This window comes from Pteronotus mesoamericanus, unplaced genomic scaffold (genome assembly GCF_021234165.1).
Source record: "Pteronotus mesoamericanus isolate MK-2021 breed Mesoamerican mustached bat unplaced genomic scaffold, CSHL_Meso_final scaffold_705, whole genome shotgun sequence".
NCBI classification, from domain to species: Eukaryota; Metazoa; Chordata; class Mammalia; order Chiroptera; family Mormoopidae; genus Pteronotus; species Pteronotus mesoamericanus.
The window spans coordinates 15,133,906-15,152,873 of NW_026555326.1; the positions used below are offsets into that span (position 1 = coordinate 15,133,906).

The following is an 18,968-nucleotide window of genomic DNA, read 5'->3' on the forward strand; positions in this document are numbered from 1 at the left end:
ACTGAGAAAAGTCACCTGACAGCCCAAAGAAAGATGAGCTGGTGATAGCAATCTTTAAAGGTACAGTCAGGTCTCCTTCCTGAAAGGGCCCTTTGACTGTGTGACTGTGCAACTGGCAACTCATCTCCTCCCTCCTGCCTCCCACTTTGCCACCTACTAACTTACTGCCGTCCAGCCCCAGCGCAGGAGCAAGGTGGTCTCCCTCCATTCCACCCCTGTCAGCTATTCCAGGAAGGGCTGGGAGGCAGGAGGGGAAACCAAAGACAAAAACAAGGCCTGGGGAGTTTCTTGGGTTTCTTTTTATATCGACAGGCTATTCCTGTCTTTGTTATGATAAATAATTGATAGTTGGCTCTACATCTGCCAGTGGCCCTTAGCCTGTTATCCAAGTGGAATAAACAACCTATAGAATATTCCTGAGGGCTTCACCAGGCAGGCATTAGACAGGAAGAGAGCACAGCAGGGTCTCACTGGAGCTATGCCGGGTCTTCGGATGGAATTTTTTGTCCCCATGACAAGACGGAGGACAGAGTCATTACACTCTGGACTCCAAAATATTCAAATTCTCAGGCCCAGGAATTCCACTTCTGGGAATATGCCCTAAGGAAATAACCTAGCTATGGAAAAAGCTTTATGCACAAAGATGTTCAACATAATGCTTTATATAAAAGCAAAACAACAACCCAAATGCCCAATAATGGGGGCTGGCTACGTGAACTTGGGTGCATTTGCCTAATTGAAGAGCTTGCAGCTAAAGAGAGTGAGGCTTACAGAGACTTCGTAATGTGGAAAATGCTTACGTTATAATAACGCTAAATTTAAAAGGCAGGAAGGAGAGTTTTCGGTGCAGAATAATCATAGCTACATAAATGCAAACAAGAAACTATGTAGAGGAAAAAGACTCAAGAAAGTCATTAACTATAAAATGTTCTTGATCTGGGTACCGATTGCCTGGGGTGTCCACCTTGTGAAAACTCCCGGAGGTGTGCACGAATGACGCGTGCACTTTTCTGTATGGTCGCTAGACTTCTATCACATTTACATTTTAAAAATTAACAGTGATTCTCTTTGCATAATGTATGATTTTTTTCCCTGTCAATACTGAGCAAATTGCCAGTATTTAGCAAATACTCATATAATATCACAACTTTTTAAAGCATCCATTGACATTATTTAACCAATATGAAAAGCAGTCTCCATCCTCAGTTTTTTTCAAAGCAGCTGGACGGGTAACTGAGAAAAATGGGCTCTCCTTCTTTTGAAATATTTTGAGTGAATGAGACACTTTCTGAGCTCAAAGGGACTTTCGCACCAGCCAGCCTGAGGGTGTCCACGTCCGGCCTGGTCCTGGCCTGGTCCTGGCCTGGTCCTGGCCTGGGCAGGGTCTGAGCAGGGCCTGGGGGCTAGACAGCGCCTGGGGCAGACGGAAGGAAGGACAGACAAGCTGTCAGGCCTCACTTGCACCTGGGCCTCTACCTTTTACCTAGTTTACATATTTGGGCTTCAGAATGTTTGTTTAAAGGGAAAGGTTCTACAGCTGAAAGAAAGTTTTAAAAATAAAAACATTCACAGTAACTCTCGCTCTTTTTAGAAAATAAGATAGGGAAACCAAGACCTAGGGAGAGGGAAGTAATCCCTACCCCCAAGGCCATCTGAGAGTCCCTGTCACCCTCCATGAAGGTAGGAGAGTCTGCAATTTTGAAATGTTGGAATGAGACTATATTCAATACAAAATTCTCTAAATCAAAGGCATATACACACAGGAAGTCCTCACCTAAGTGACAGTCCGTTCTGGATAAATGTACAGAAAAAGAATTCTCTGCTCTGAGAATCCTATTTTCCTAGAGGCATAGCCTAAAATGAGAGGGAAAGGCAGCGGGGCCTGGGGGCAGGGCAGGGAGAACCAGTCCCTGTGAGTCATCACGGCCACTGAAGACAGGGGGGGCGGGGGTGGGGGTGGCTTCCATCTTCTTGAATGGCACACTTAACTTTTTTAAAATCATCACTGATATTGGTGAAAAATATTTAGGAAAATACTATACTTTGCTTCAAATACCAAATAAATGGATTAAGAAGAAAAATATAGTATTATGGACTGTAATGATGGACTTCTACCTGCCTCTCACATTCTGCCTGTTGTAACGTGGCCATCCCAGTGGTCACTATGGGTCAGCCATTTGGGCAATCCTGGACTCCCAAGGGGTCTCTGGGTTTATACTTTTTTCTTGACATGGGGGACTAGGGGAATAGAGAGAATTTTCATCACTTGAAACAACTGGCCTCTTTTCAAATAAAGCTGCCTTATACGGGAGAAAATGGAAACTCGCCAGGCTAGGAAATAAATTACTGGTATGTTCCCAGCACGGGGCACTGAGCCTCTAGGGACTCTGGTTGTGTAGCAACCAGCCAGTGTTCAAGCACTAGCAGCACATTAGCAAACTAGGTCTATGATGAGCACTGTGATCAGCTGCAGCCCAGTGCTTCTCTATTAGCAATTAACAGCCCACCAGCATGGCATTGCCTGTAAATGGTGCCACTAGCCAATGGTGGGCTGATAGAACCAACTGGATCCACCTATTAGCTGACAGCAGGCTAGAGCAGTTGGCTGGGACTCTTGGGTCATGGGTTCTAGTCCTGGCTCTGCTAATAACAAACTGTGTGTCCTTACACAAGTCATCTTGCCTCTTGGGGCTGTTCCTCATTTATAAAAGTTAAAGAATTTGACTAAATGACCTCTAATGCCTTATCCCTAGAGCATGTCTTTGTGTTTGCATCTTGGCCTTACCATTATTAGCCGCAATCACTCTACCTCTTTCAGCTTTAGTCCCTTCATCTGCCAAGTGGAAATCATGATGTTTACTTTATGTGGCCTGTGGTGGGTTACGAGAAAGGCCAGTGGAAGCCTTAAGGATGTAGAAATAGAAATAGGACACAGAAGTATGTGCCTGAGGTGAGAGCAAGTGATCCCTTAGAAGACAGTAGGAGACCCCTGACTGCTGGCCCGCAGGTATAAAAGGCAGTGAGTTCCAGCTTCTCCAGGGAGCTAACTCCACTTATTAGGAACTTTATCCTCTGCACACCCTTTGGACAGTTTGCTCACTACTTTGTTGGAAAATCAAAGTGCAAACAACCCTGAATACATTGAGCTGCCATCTTGCGAATCTTCCAACCCAGACCACCGTGTGGTTAAGCTATTTCAGGGTCACTGTGAGGACCCAATGACCAACAGGTGGAAATCTGCCATGGTCTTATCCTTCCTTCGCAAACACCCTCGAACACCACCTCCCACAATCACCAAGAATCTCTTGAAAATAACACAGGAGGCAAGAGGGAGGAAGGACAGAAGTTTCTCTTCCGTTGCATTATCAATGTCAAAGTCAAGGCACAGCCTAACTTTTTGTAGGGCTTTAGTACATGCAAAAGTGTAAGTTCCTGCAGTAAAATCGTGAACATTTGAAGTTTTCTTAACTGCCCATTCACTGGGAGCACTGTTAGCTGATTCTTCTGCAAGTTTGGGGGTGAATGACAAAACCAATGGCCAATGGAGAGAGACAGTGGGATGAAACGGCACGCACGGTGCAACAGCGGCCAGGGCACCTGCCCAGCCTGCATATCTCCTAACCATGGCTGGAGGACAGCAACAGCCCAGAGCATTTAAAGGCGACCCTCTAGCTTTGCTTGTTTTGAGACATGGAATGTTCCCAACGAGGTCTGGCCAGGCACCTGAGATTTACATATTCTATGCATATTGGTGCTTCTCACATGGTACTTTAATCACTTTAGTATGTGGCTCTTGGAGGAGAGGAAAGGCCACATTTATCTTACAATCCCAGAGCCTAAGGTTTTTCTTCAGTGTCTGGCGCTCTCCCTCTGGTTTTCACAGCCAGGCTTTCCTGGTGCTTCTCCCCTCAGCCCCTTCCTCAGCTCCTCCTCCTCCACACAACTGCTCAATGCTGGGCCCCTGGAATTCCACGGGTGCCGTCACCGGCCCCATTCCCACCCTCTGCCATCCGCATGCAGCAGCGGTCAGAACTGTCCACCAAATGTGTCAGCCTGCGGTGTTCACAGGCACCTCAGACCCAGTGGTCCCAGACTGGAAAATCGTCCCTCACTCAGCTGTTCTTCCTCCAGTGTTTCCAATTTCAGTGAGTGGCCCCACTGTCTGCCCAATTGCTGCAGCCAGAAACTCGAGGGTCAGACTTGACTTCTTCCCCTCCTTCCCTCCCCTCATCTAATGTCATCAAATCTTGTCAACCCTACCTCTGAAACGCATGTTGAATCATTCATGGCTCTCCAACTCACTGCCACCGCCCCAGCACAGGCGGAGCTGGCTAAATAAGAAATATGAGAACACCCCGGGCCGCCCCCCAGGACCCATCTCACCTCAGGACGATGCCAATGCAGAGGAGCGTTCCGAAGGCCAGGCTTCCTCCAGCCACCAGGAATGTATACAGTGGTATTGGAGAATCTCGCACTAGATGGGGAAAAGAAAGAGGAAGAGGAGCAGAAAGAAGAAAATAAACCACTCAGCTGGTGCTATCAAAAGTCTCAAAGGAACCGCACCCCAGGAGGAGGAAACAGCTCTGCTAACCAGGAGGCCACTCGCCAGTTTTCTGGCCAAAGCCAACTCCCAGCAGAGTCTGACACACCCCAGGATTCTGCCACTTGGCAAGATACACAGCTCAAGCTCAGAGCTTCAGAGACCTGTGGCCAGCCACAGACTCCCACTCACTTTCAGAGTGGCTTTTCTAGTGGCGCTCAGCCTGTCCCCACAGGGCTCAGAGCGGGGCAAGAAGCAGAAAGCTTTGGCAACCTCATTGATGGCAGTTCCTTTGAGGACAACGGCAGGGAGGCTCAGGTGCTTTAAATCAAGTATTTGGGTGCAGGGTTCTCCATGGGGCATCATCTCTTGCCTGCTTCCCCACTTGGTATTCAAGCCCCAGCCTTGAGATCTTCATTCGCTCTCCCACATGCCATGTTCTCTCCCCTCCCAGGGCTCCACACGCATCTTTCCCTGAACGCTCTTCCCACCTTCACTGCACCCCTTTTCTGTCCAATCCCTACTTGGCCTTTGGGCCGCAGATGAGATGAGGTCACTTCCTTTACACCGTGACCCCACTCTAAGCTGTGTAAGTGCCCTCCCGGCTTCTTCCTCCACCTCCAATCTGAGCCCCCTAAAAGCGGGGACCATGGGTGTCCTTCTCACTGTTACTCCCTGAAGTAGATCATGTACAGAAGAGCATGGAGGGCAAAGTAAGTGAGAGGGGAAATGGAGGAGGCGAGGTCTAAAGATAGGAGGGCTGACCCCGTAGACACTATGGCCTTTGATAGGACTTCAGCTTTGACTCTGGGGGAGATGGTAGGAGCCAGGAGAGCTTGGGCTTGTTTTTTAAGAGCCGCTCTGGCTGCTGGTTGGAAGAGTCCGTGGCAGTGGACCAGCAGGCAGCTCCTAAGGTCCTGCAGGATGAAGGACAGCACGGCTGCAGGGGGTATTGGCAGTGGAGACGGTGAGAGATGGTCAGCTTCTAGACATGTCTCAAGGTCCAGCTGACAGGAGTTGCTGGGGACCTGGACATGAAATAAGGGGTAAGAAAGGCCTGATCTCCAGGGTCCGAGCAAACCAAAGAATGGGGTGCCAGTTACTGAGATGAGGAAAGTGGAGAAGAACTGATTTGGGCTGGAGAGGTAGAGAGGCATCCAGAGATTCAGACGTAAGTTTGAGGCTTCTAGTAGATATCCAAGTAGACATGTCAGCTAGGCAATGGGCACATGAAGCCGGGTCTTGGTGGAAAGCTCAGGGATAGAGATATAAATTTGGGAGTCATCAGCTGTGTTGAAAAACAAGGATCTGGATGAGGTCACCAGTGAGAGTGGATGGAGGGTCCCTCCTCCACAGTAACCCCGAATAGCTGCCTCCACCTCCTGCTGTCCGACCCCTACCATTCAGGGTTTATTTCAAACGGCACCTCCTCCTTGAACTTTCTGGGAGTCTCCCAACTGGACGTGCTCCCTCAAGTCTCTAAATTTCATTGACTTTATCTATGCCTCCCTTTTGCCTGGTAACACACTCTGGTCTGTTACAGTTCCTACTTCGTCAGAGGCCACCCCGTGGATCATAGATTCCTGCAGAGCAGAGGTGGGTTCAATTCCCTCTGAGCCCCCAGCCAGGCCAAGCTCAGCCCCCTCCACCAACCGTATTTAGCAGGTCTACCCTTGGCGCACTGCGTGAGGTAGGGCTTTGCACTGATGGTGCAGTCAGCATCAGGTGCCGGCAGGACGGCGAGGCCACAAGTTTCCTCGGAAAGGCCAACAGCCATCAGAGGGAGCTGCTTGAATCCTGAATCTGCAGAGCCTGGACTCCGTAAGTCCCATATAAATAGTAAAACATAGTACCTGTGGTCTTTTTTTAATGCAAATGATGTGAGTTCTGCTCTTGCAGGCACAGGGAATCAGAAACACTGAAACCAAGCGCTCTCAAAACAGAGATTATCCTCCCCATGTGTCCCGTTTCAGACTCCAATCACTTTGTTTGTAACACATTCATGTGTATTCTGGTCAATTGTGAAATAGTTTGCTGACTTGTCTCATTACGTTTGTGGTCCTCTCATAATATCTTAGCTAACAATATCAAAATTGGATATATAAGATAATAAAAGAATATTTTGGCCATTGGTGCTTTTCATTAAGCAGACTGGCCTCTCTCCACATTTCCAAATAAGAAAGACTTTGTGCAGAGACAAGCCGTTTGTGTCCCTTAGGCCAAGGGAATACAAAACTATACAGTGCTTACCTGGGAGGCTTGTCGCATTTGGAGGATGATAGAGAGAATTATCACCACCTTCATCAGTACTAGGTGCCTAAAAAAGACATTCCTCACTGTAAGCCTGTCGCTGCTGATTCCACCATCATTCAGGACTCAGCGCTGGCACCACCCCCACCCCCTCCCTGCCCCACCCAAGCCATTCCTTTCTCTATCTCACGTGCCTCTCCAGTTCTGACTTGCCACTGCGAATGTTTGCACTGTTTTCATTATTTGTAGCTACACGTTGCCCGCTCAAGGTGGGGAATTCTTCCCATCTGCCTCTCCACCCAGAGCTTAAGTTATCTTACGGGTCTGGTGCCAGGGCGTGGGTACCTCCACTTCCTGGGAAAATCACAGATTAGGAGCCTGGACCCACCACTTACTAGCTCTGTGGCCTTGGGCAGACCTCTTAAACCTGTGTGCGTGGCAGTTTTCCTCCCTGCAGGCACCCTGACTCTCAGTTAATGTAAGGATCGAATGAGACAGCAAATGCAAGGTTCAGAGCCGAGCGCCTCAGCAGGATCTCAGTCAGCGTCAGGCCCCGCACTCTGTGTCGGGCGTGGTCTGGCTCCACAGGCGAGACTCCACCCTGGAGCTGCTTCTGCCAGCCCTGTGGTCTGGCGTCCTTGATGGGGAAGGGGAGGATCCCGGGCTCCTCCTCTGTGTGCCCAGCCCCAGGTGGGCTGGGCCTCCCAGCTTAGCATTTGGGAATTGAGAATAAGGGAGGGGATGCAGTTGAGTGGGAAATTGGATTACTCAAGGATTTGTTAAGCAGCTTCAGAGGAGATCCTCTTTCCAGATCAGCGTGACACCGGGAGCCCACAGGGAAGGGCTCAGAGGAACTGAATCAGAGTCGCACACTAAGCCTTTGGGGTAGTAAGTGGCAGAACTAGGATCTGAACCAAATGCTGCCTGGTGCCAGCCATAATGCTAACCCATAGGTGCCGCTGCCCTGACCCTTGTACAAGAACATTACTCACCTTCGTGGAGGGAGACACCGCCACCTTGGTCTCAGCTGAAAAACTCATTGGTTCTGTGAATAGAAGAAATATCATTATTAATGATTCATGGACCCTGAAGTCCTGTGTGATGGGCTGCAGAGGCAGAACAACATTCATCATAATGTTATTTAAAAGAGCACAATGTTGAAAATAACCAAATATCCAGCCATGAGGGACTAGCTACATAAATTAGGATATACCCATATATTTGAATAGCTTTTACAAATATTTTAGAAAAATGTTGAGGACACGTTGTGTTATATGAAAAATGCAAGGCAAGAAAAATCCAGCCCTGCCTGGGTGGCTCAGCTCATTGGAGCATTGTCCCATACACCAAAGAAAGGTTGCAGGTTCGATCCCCGGTCCGGGCACATATGGGAGGCACCAGATCAATGTTTCTCTCTCACTTCGATGTCTCTCTCTCTCTCTCCCTCTCTAAAATTCTAAAGTCAATAAAAACATATAAAAACATAATCTTGGGTTTGGATTAGGAAGACAAAGAAAAAAAGAGAAAAAACCCATGTAGTTTGATCCAAAATTTCCAAAGAAACTTATTTCCATATTATTTATTGTATATCACATTATGTACCATAGTATATATTCGCACACAGGAAGGAAAATATTGAAAGGATATACATCACCATAAGTAAGCACTATTAACATTTTAATTAGGATGACTATAGCTAATGCTGCTGTCTGACATATAGGAAAGTTGTTAAGAGAGTAAATCCTAAGAGTTCTCATCACAAGAGGAAATTTTTTTCGTACTTCTTTTTCTCCTTTCTTTTCTTTTTATTGTATCTATATGGGAAGAAGGATATTAGCTAAACCTATTGTGGTAATCATTTCACAATGTGTGTAAATCAAGCATCATGTTCTGTGCCTTAAACTTGCACAGTAATGGGTGCCAATTATCTCTTAATAAAACTGGGAAAAATATAAAATAAATAAAAACAAACATTTAAATTTCCTTCTCTGCACCTTTTTGCAATAAAAAGTATTTAACATGACAAGTTCTCATCCACCAGGGTGGATTTAGTACACTTCGCCCAAGATGGGCGGAGGCCCCGGCACCCTCACAGGGCCCTTCCCCCTCCCTGGGAACAGCATCTCTGCAGAAACCTTCAAGGGAGCAGGCGGCCAAGACTCAGAGGGAGAGTGAGACCCGAGGCCAGGCTCAGCGGCAAACAGGGGCCCAGGGGACCAGGAGCTGAACTGTGACTGGCAACGGAGAGAATGCTCTGGATTTTAAAGTATTTTCAGTTTATCACTTCACCATCAAGAAGTTAAAAATATCACAGAAATTGTTTACACAATAATTTGTAAACGTCGAGCCTCCCTGAGCCAGGAGTAAAATAACTAGCAAGGGGGTGGAGGAGAAGGTGACCCCGCGCTCCTGCCGCGGAATTTCCCGCCGCAGCACCCCGTCCCCAGCAGAGAACAGCGCAGCACTGGGCGGCGTAAGAGCAGGCTCACTCTCTCTGCCCATCGTGCGGAGAGGAAACAGGCCCAGGGAGGGCCGGCAACATGTCCAGGGTCACACAACCAGGGAGCCCAAAATCAGCCTAGAGTAAATGGAGGGGTCCTGATTCTTACTCTTTTGTGCTCTTCTGCCGGGCCTGGCAGCGGTGACTCGCACCGGAAGGTGACTGGAGGAGGAACGGAGGGTATGGGGGCGCTAGGGTGAAAGCTCAGACCAGGAAAATGTGGCTGAGCGTAGATGGCCATTCAGTCCAATGATTCCTAAACCCAGCCGTGCTCGGCACCATCTGTGGCGTTTGGGGGCTCACCCTTGACCTGTGGCCTCAGAGTCTTGGGGATGGGACCCAGACAGCAGGGCTTTTAAAAGGCTCCCCAAACCCAGAGAGAGGTTTCAGGAAGAAAGGGAGACCTGCATAGTTTCTACCCTCAGCTCTGAACCCCAATGGGATATGTGGTCCAGAGAAGAGCGTTTTACCTTTGGTGACGCAGCTTTCCAGAGTAAAGTGGCAATTTTATTTTGATGTTCTCTCAAATAACTCAGGAAAGTTACCCAAATGAATAAAAGTTTTTTAATGCAGAATAAAATTGTCTTACATAACAAGACTTTAAAATATCTCCCTAGATGACCGTGGGGACCCCTAATTCAGACCACTTTGTCCCCTGAGAGAGAAGGTAGAGTAACTTTTGCACCATTATTAATAATCATCATTTCTGTTTTCTAGATGAAGAAATCGGGGTTCAATGGAAATAAGATTAATAATGCATTTGGAGGTTTACTATACACCAGTTCCAAAGAGTCCGTTTGCCAGTACCATCATCTCGTCTCTCCCTTAGAGCCTCCTGCAAAGCGGGCACTGTTATCCCAGTTTTACAAAGACACTGAGACTCACAAAGGCTGTGGGAAGTTATTAACCTCAAAGAGCACATTCTTTTTCTGTTTAGGCAAAAGTATTTTATACTTCTATTCATGTGTTTTATATTTCCTAATGCCTCGCTTCAGTTAGTACGGTGGGTGAAAGAGGGGAAGGAAGCATCAGGCACTGCCCCACGTGAGGGCCTAGTGCCAAGAGGTGACTGACAGTCGCGGTGATGGTGACAGTGGCGACGAAACAACAGCCACTGTGGTAGCAATACCTACAATCTACTGAGCACTTACTATGTGCCAGGCACCATTTTCACGACTTTACCTGAATCAACTCACAAGGCCCTGAGATAGGTACCGCTGTTATTCCCACTTTACACATGGGGAAACTGACGCACAGGAGGTTAGATAAGTTGCCCAGAAGTTTTGTGAGAAATAAATGTAAAGCTTTCTGGCTCCAACAATGAATTTTTTTCCCTTTATTTTAAACATCATCTCTCGATTGAATAGTTCTCAAATTCAGAGGCTGTATTTTACTCATTTTTGTAAACTCAGTCTGGAACACATCTTCTCTGGCATTTGCTGAAAATGTCAATTATGGAAAATCACTTGGAAAAAAAGACTATTAGAAAATTAACAGTGGTTGCGACTATGTGGTTTCCCTGCATTAATAATTCCAAATTAGAAGACGTACTTTTATATTTATGACAAAATGAATGATCATACTCTAAATGAGATTAATAGAAGGCCATATGTGAGTTGCGTTTTCTTTTTATAGAAGATTCTAAAACAAGGAACTTATTTCCATTAATTTAAGAATTGTTTTGGGTTTGCTTGCTTCGTTTTTGGAATACAGAAATCTAATATAGAAGATGGCAGAGGACTTCTTCACACCAAACATGTAACCTTAGTCAAGAAAGACACTTAACCTCTTTTTTAGACCTTGTTTCTTCATTTCTAAGCAAGGGGATGGCTTCCTCCTGCACAGATTGCCCAAGGTCACACACTAAGAGGACCTAGCATGGGCCTGGTACACAATAACATCTGTTTAAAAACTGACCCAGCCTTGGCCAGTGTGGCTTAGTTGGCTGTAGCATCATCCTGTAGGCCGACAGGTTGAGGTTGGATTCCCGGTCAGCACACACACCCCGGTTGCAGGTACAGTCCCCAGCTGGGGCATGTGTGAGAAGGCAATCAATCAATGTCTCTCTCTCTCACGTCTTCCCCCTTCCTTTCTCCCCACCTTCCTCTCCCTAAAAGCAAGGGAAAAAATATCCTCAGATGAGGAAAAAAATAAAATAAAAAATAAAAACTGACCCAAGTTTCAAAATTAAGAACAGAGAACACAATAACTTCTGGGATGTAATGTACAGCATGGTGACTATCGTTAATTATACTGTGTGATATATTTGAGTTGCTAAGAGTCGACTCTAAGAGTTCTCATCACAAGAAAAAAAATTGTAACCACTAGGGTGATCATTTCACAATATATACATATGTCAAATCATCATGTGGTTCACCTAAAACTACTACAATGTTATAGGACAATTACATTTCAATAAAATTACATGGAAAAAGAAGAGAGAACATAAAATATTTTTTTCTAAAAAATGTTTAAGTGGTATATCATGACAAGTTAAGATATGGGCAACTGGGCAGGGCTCAGGGTTGGGGCACAGAGAGGAAATACAGGGATGCGCTGAGAATTAAAAGAGGAGAAAGAAAAACAAGGGAGGCCAGAGGGTGGCAGAGAGATGAGAGAGGAACCACAAAGCCAGACCCTCCGAGGAGGGAGAGAAAAGGGCCCACACAGGCTGCGCACCAGGCACGCCTTCCACTCTGCACACACTCCCTCCCTCAACCTCACAGCTTTCTTCCTTCACAGCCTGTAAACCACCAACCAGAAAGTCAATCATTGCTCACCATTCAAGAAAAAAAAAAAAATCAAACACCAAAAACCTCACTGAGAAGCTGACAGTCTCCCGAGAAAGACATAACTCACCTCCCGTCGGGTCCCAACACCCGTGAGGGTGGTCTGTAGACAAGCCTACTGGCCTGGGGCCAAAAGAGAAACATCCAGGCAGGGCCATGTGGATACCTACATGGGGAAGGTTGCCCAGGAGCCCTTCATTCCAAACTTAGGCCCTTGTTTCATCCTCTCTTTTATGAAATAATGGTGATGGTAATTAGCAACAGCTATTTTTTACTTAATGGTTTGATTTTATGTACTTCCTCAGCAATGAAAAGTAGGTGACCTTATTGAGTCCCCGAAATTCCTTCTGAGATTTTGTAGACCTGTGAAATCCTTTAGTTTAGGAACCTCTGAGCTACACGGATGGGTTGGGCAGGCAGCGAGGACGAGGGAGGCAGCGATGCCCCTGGACAGAAAGGGAGCTGACCAGATGAACGCACGGCACGAGGACGGAAGGACATGCGTGTGAGGCTGGGTCGTGTGCCGTCCAGCTGGTGGGAACAAGGTAAGTGAAGGAGGGCCAGACATGAGGGAGAGGGGGCAGGCAGCCCAGGAAGCCCCTCTGCACAAGCTCAGGAGTTTGGACTTCACGGGGAAAGTAACGGGGAGCCGCAGCCGCGCCAGGCAGCGATTTGGACAGTGCCTGCAGCAGCGGTGTGGAGGGCGCCCAGTGCTCACACACCAGACAGCAGGTCAGTAAGGAGGGGCTGTTGTAAAATGAGCCCCCTCAGAATGGGATGGCCAGAGGGTTTAAAGTAATAATGCACGTGTACAGCTGCAGGGACCTAGGCCAGGGAGACGCACCCGCCTGGAGAGGAGTCCCCAGCCCTGGCCTCAGGGCATCGCAAAGGCCTAGCAAATGCAAACCTCTAGCACCTGCTCCAACCAGTTATTCCCCAGAATAGGTCCACTCTGCCTGTCACATGTAGCTCTAATTATTTTCTGGGTGTAGCTGAGCAGGGCATGAAACGAAGTGAAAAGAATCTGTGAGGAACAAGAAATAACCCTGTTATGTCCAGTGGGCTTTTCCCGGGCACCCTGCCCCAAGCTCATTTTGCAAGCTCAGGCTCCAGAGTGGCTTGATAATGCCAGCTGTCTCTGGAGAGAGCTGCTGGCCAGCTGCCCTGTCAGGAACCTCTTCTTCCTGCCCCAGTGGCACAGTCTCGATGAGTCACTGCCACCGGTGCTATCAGCAGTAACCTGGCCTTGCTGGCTGGTGCAGGGACCCCAAGATGTGTGACTCTCAGGGCCCTGCCTTCAAACGGGGCATCTTGCTGGGACCATAACCCGTGTGCAGTCAGCCTCAAGGGGGCAGCACCCGCTGAAGGCCAGGCTCGCCAGCCACCCCCCGCCCCGCCCCGCCTTGTGCACCCCACCTTCCTGCAGACCTTCCAAGGCCTGCCTCCGCCTGCCCCGCTCGGCCCTCCCACCCACACACCAGTGCCCCAGCCTCACCTCAGCGCTGTCCTGTTCACAGTCCATGCCTTTGCACCTGCTATTCCCTCTGCCTACACATCCTCCAAGACACACTCAAATGTCACCTCCTCCAAGAAGCTTTCATGCTCACTTGAAACTACCCAAGAACTGTCTGCATCCCAGGCTTACTTACCACGCTATACTATAGCGGGATGCTCCCTCAGCCCCAGCACATTCTATGATCACTGCAAAATCTTTCTCAAAATACCCACTCCACATCCCCCTCCAGATTCCAGTTCAGTGGATCTATGGTCATGATATGCAGTGATTCCGGGATGCCCATAGCCCCCCTCTCTTCACCCCACGGAGCAACCAACACTGCACTGTAATAGCTAATCCCCGCGTTTCCAGTACAGGTTATCATTTCTAAAGAATGCTTTTTCACTGGACTCAAAAAACTGTCTGAAGAGGATAACAAGGTCATATCATCTCCACTTTACAGATGACAAGACTGAGGCTTTGAGAGGTAAATAATTTTACCAAGGCCATACATCCTGACTCCCAGGTCCACTGTACTTCCCATGACCTCTGTGTCCCCACCCCCACACCTAGGCTGAGAGGCAGGGTCTGTCGGTCTGGGCTTCGGGGGCTGGAGGTCCTTAGGGTTGGGAGGCCCATTGATGCTATACCTAGTGCACTGACATGTCCGGAACAGCCAAATAACTCCAGTCAGTAAAACACACCTAACCTCGTGTTCTACACCCACTCTCATTGTCTGGAAGTCATCCCCAATTTCCAGCCTAAATCCTTCTTGCCTCAGAATCATCCACGTTCCTCCTGCTCTGACCTCAGGGGAGAGGGGAGCAGCTGCTTTCCTCTTGGATATATTCACCACTGGGGTTTTGAAACCTCCCCCCAAAAGCACACATGTACAGGATGGGTACCTCAAACACTTCAGCTGCTTATGAGAGAAGAAGCCAAGTGTCCTGTCTGAGCTCACGTGGTCACTCTAGCAAGTCACAGAAGCACAGTGACCCAAGGCTGAAAGTTGGAGCCTGTGCCCCTGCCGTATCATCTCCCACTAAGGGGGAGGGCATCAACAATTTTAAAACAAACATCCACAAATGAGACCAGGTGCAGGGGAAGGTGAATAGACAGGTGAGGAACCCACAAACTATCCCAAACAGCAGCCTTGGTACTGAAGCCCAAGCAGAGGCAGACCCTCTGGTAATTTCAGAATTCAGAGAAAGCAGACCAGCAGATGCGTCACTGCTAACCCCAGACAGCAAGGCCCGGTGAGGCCGGAGCTGTTTGCGTAAGAAAGCTCTTTCTACTTAAATAGACATTTCTCAAAAAAATATAAACAAATGGCCAATAAGCCCACGAAAAGATGCTCAACATCACCAATCATTATGAAAATGCAAATCAAAACTACAATACCACTTCATAACCATTAGAGTGGCTATGTGAAAAATAAATTTAAAAAAATGATATAACAAGTGTTGGCAAGGACGTGAAGGAATTGGAACCCTGTGTGTTACTGATGGGAATGTAAAATGGTACAGCCACTTGGAAAACAGTATTTCCTCAACAAATTCAAAATGAATTACTATATGATGTAGCAATTCCACTTCTAGGTTTACACCCAAAAGAATAAAAGAAGGGACCCAAACAGATATCTGTACACTCATGTTCACAGCAGCAATACTCACAACAGTAAAAAGGTAGAAGCCACCCAAATGTCCAGCCACAGAGGAATAAACAAAACATGATAGATATAGACAAACAATGCAATATCATTCAGCCTTAAAAAGGGAGGAACTGGTACCTAGAGCCTGGCTGGACCAATGGGAGCAGGCAGAGGGTGGGGCCACATTGCACAGGTAATAGAACATTCTGTTCCTGGTGGCAGATGCCCCCACCCCTGGGCAAAATGGCAGCATGAGGAGGTATTGCACTGAACATGTGCAAGGCTAGCAAGACACTTGGATAGGGGAAAAGCTCTCCTACCTCCTTCCTGTACCTGACTGGGGGGTGGGACCAAGGGAAGGCGGCACATGTGCCATAGAGGTCAGAATGGCGGCGGGCGGAGGTGATGGACTGAAGAAGCCTGTCAGTCTAGCCTGGGAAAGAGAAGGGATTGGTCAGGGGCTGGGTCCTCGTGGAGCACACAGAAGTTTGGGAAGTTAATTGGGTATTCCGAGACAGCACCAGGTCTGTCCCATACCTGAAACTAACATAAACCCAAAGGAAGGTAGGGACGCTCTCTTATCTACTTAGCCAACATAATGGCCAGTCCATTCGTGGGACCTCTGGCCCTGGAAGCCACATGACCAGTGGTGGCCCTGGCCCCGCATGCATGTTCCAGAAGGGAGACTGAAGCTGGACAGTGGTTAGGAGCAAGCTGAACTGCCTGGATGACCAACCACTCAGCGGCCTCCCGCAGTTCCCGAAGGACGGCACTTTAAATGGGAGAAGGAACTCTGGACGCTGCCTTTGGTTTTGGTCTGGCTGAGGACAGCTGGGCTTTCCTTGGGGTTTTTCAGAGAGGATGGGCTTTAAGACAAGAGTCTGCCATTCTCCCAAATCAGGCAGCATTTGAATAAAAACCTCTTTCCTTTCTCGCCAGCCTCTGCCTCTAGGATTTTCCTGTTGGTGGCAGCAGGCAGCCAAACTCCTACTTCGGTTCTGTAATTGAAATTCTGACACATTACAACATAGATGAATCTTGGGGAAATTATTCTAAGTGAAATAAACCAGCCACAACAAAAGACAAATACTGTATGTGATTCCACTTATATGAGGTACCTAGAAGAGTCAAACTCAGAGACAGAAAGTAAAATGGTGAGTGCCAGGCCTGGTGGAGGGAGAATGGAAAGTTAGTAATTAATGGGGACCGAGTTCCAGTTTTGCAAGATGAAAAGAGGTCTGGAGACGGATGGTGGTGATGGTTGCCCAACAGTGTGAACGCACTTAATGCCACTGAACTATATACCTAAAAATGGTTAAAATGGTAAACTTTAGGATGTGTATTTTATCACAATTAAAAAATTCTTTTAAATTTTATTTATTTACTTTTAGAAAGGGGGGAGGGAGGGAGAAAGAGAGGGAAAGAAACATTGATGTGAGAGAGAAACATCAATCAGTTGCCTCTTGTGCATGCTTGGACTAGAAAACCAAACCTGCAACCCAGGCGCATGCACCCTGCCCGGGAATCACACCAGCAACCTTTCACTTTGCAGGACGACACCCAAACAACTGAGCTACACTAGGGAGGGAAAATTTTTAAAAAATTTTAAAGAAAGAAAGAGCTTTCTAACAAAAACAGGATTTCTTAAGCCTGTATCTGTAACATTTCCTCTGTACAGTGTTGTAAATAATTGCCTTCCCTTGCAAAGACTTCCAAGGCCATATTAATGTTGAGTGTTCACACGAGTGTACTGTGGCTCAAAGTATATATAAATCAAAGACAACTAGGGACAGGTCAACATAATCTAGCCTGAAAGGTGTTGCGATTCATTTAAATGGACTTCCTAAGTAAGATATAGTAGTTAGGCCTCCCTTCTTATCCAGGTCTTAGCAGGAAATAAGCTTTTGAGAAGAGGATCCAATAGAAAGCTGCCTGCGCTGTTGATGATCAGAAGATGGGGAAAGCACCAACAAAGATCGGAGGCTGCACTCGACATCGTATACATCCACTAAGGAAGACACCTTAAGCCCCAGGCCCGCTCCTCTAGCTCTTCCAACACAAGAGGGACAAGGACCTCACGCTGTAAAGCCATGTTAGGGGAAACGCCACCACATCACAGCATCCATTCTGGGGGAAGAATGTGCGGTCTCTACATGAAAGTCTCCTCCCTGAGGCCCGGGGTGGACGAAGTGGCAGGGGTAGGGGTAGGTCTGGGCAATGGGTGTCATTTCTATCTTTACCTTTTTCTCCACACACATTCAATAAATGGGCATTTTATTCTTTTTTAAATTGCCTGGTATTTAAGGACAACTAATGGGGTTCAATTACACTACCAGGCTAAAAAGATCTGACACTGCAATAAGCCTGGAGGCCATTCTACAGTAAGGACGCTGGGCACAACGGAATGGTCTCGGGAAGCATTAGAGCAGAGGCTGGGTGACCACTCTCTGGGTTGTAGTAAGAGATTCCCGCCCTCAGTATAGGTCTGCTGAATCCTAATCATTCATAGGAAAGGGTCAAAAAATAATGTCTCAAATTGTTTTCTTAGGAAAAAATGCCTGCCATATTACGTTGTTGCTCAGAATTAAGAAGGGTATCAATAGAAGAAATAGAAACAGAAAGTCAAGCAGCTTCCTCTAGAAAGAAGGGCTGGAAATGAGATGGGTGGGGCAAGGGACACTGGTTGTTATAAGTTCTTCTCTGCGTCTTTGCCTTGGGCATGCATTAATTGGATGGAATTTTAAAAATTAAAAAAATTCCCATGGGTTAAGAAAAAACATTAATCATGCAGTTACTAAACAATACATTTCCAAAAATACTTAATAACCTTTAATAACATGGGAATGTTCACAATATTCTAAAGCGCACACACACACACGAGACAGGGTCTGTCCAGAAAATATCCAGCCATTGTTTATATAACGAGAACAGTTTGCACAAAATTGATATAATCTGACAACCAAGGAGAATAGACTGCAATGCACATACATGAACAATGACTACGTCACTGTACTAGTCAATGGGGGCAGTAGACATCATTGAGTGAGCATGTGTACTGTGTGGCTGTTGCATTCAAAATGACTGAGCAGGTAGAGCAACGAATCTATATCAAATTTTGCATTAAACTTGAACATTCCTCCAAGGAAACTATTCAGATGATTCACAAGGCCACAGCTATGGGCAACTGGTGATTGGCAGCTTCATCATGACAACGTGCCTGTTCATGCATCATGTCTCATGCAGAGTTTCTTGGTGAAACATCAAATCTCTCAGGTGACTCAGCCTCCCTACAACGCCCTGCAACTTCTGGCTTTTCCCAAAACTAAAATCACCTTTGAAAGGGAGGAGATTTCAGACCTCTAGATGAGACTCAGGAAAATATGATGAGGAAGCTGATGGTGATTGGGAGAACTGTGTGAGGTCCCAAGGTGCCTACTTTGAAGGGGCACTGAGGTGTCATTGTCCTATGAACAATGTTTCTTGTATCTTCTTCAATAAATATCTCAGTTTTTCATATTACATGACTGGATATCTTCTGGAGAAACCATATATCTATAACACACACGAATACACCTAGAGAAAGGAAAGAAGTATATAAAATGGTCTCACTGGAGCCATGACCTGTGCAGCTTAGTTGGTTGGGCATCATCTCACAAAGCAAAAGGTTGCTGGTTTGATTCCTGGTCAGGGCACATGCCTGGGTTGTGGGCCAGGTCCACGGTTCAGGCACTTACAAGAGGCAA

At 47.1% G+C, this 18,968-nt stretch overlaps 1 protein-coding gene across 1 annotated transcript in view; it reads right to left on the reverse strand.

Annotated features, from left to right (window-relative positions):
• IL6R (interleukin 6 receptor) overlaps window positions 1-18,968 on the reverse strand; it is a 48,723-nt gene that overhangs the window by 4,594 nt on the left and 25,161 nt on the right. Inside the window, exons 7-9 of the mRNA XM_054563167.1 lie at window positions 7,783-7,835; window positions 6,791-6,857; window positions 4,384-4,474 (exon numbers count right to left, since the gene is read on the reverse strand). Coding sequence (XP_054419142.1) covers window positions 4,384-4,474; window positions 6,791-6,857; window positions 7,783-7,835 — 211 coding nt within the window. The remainder of the gene's footprint in view (window positions 1-4,383; window positions 4,475-6,790; window positions 6,858-7,782; window positions 7,836-18,968) is intronic.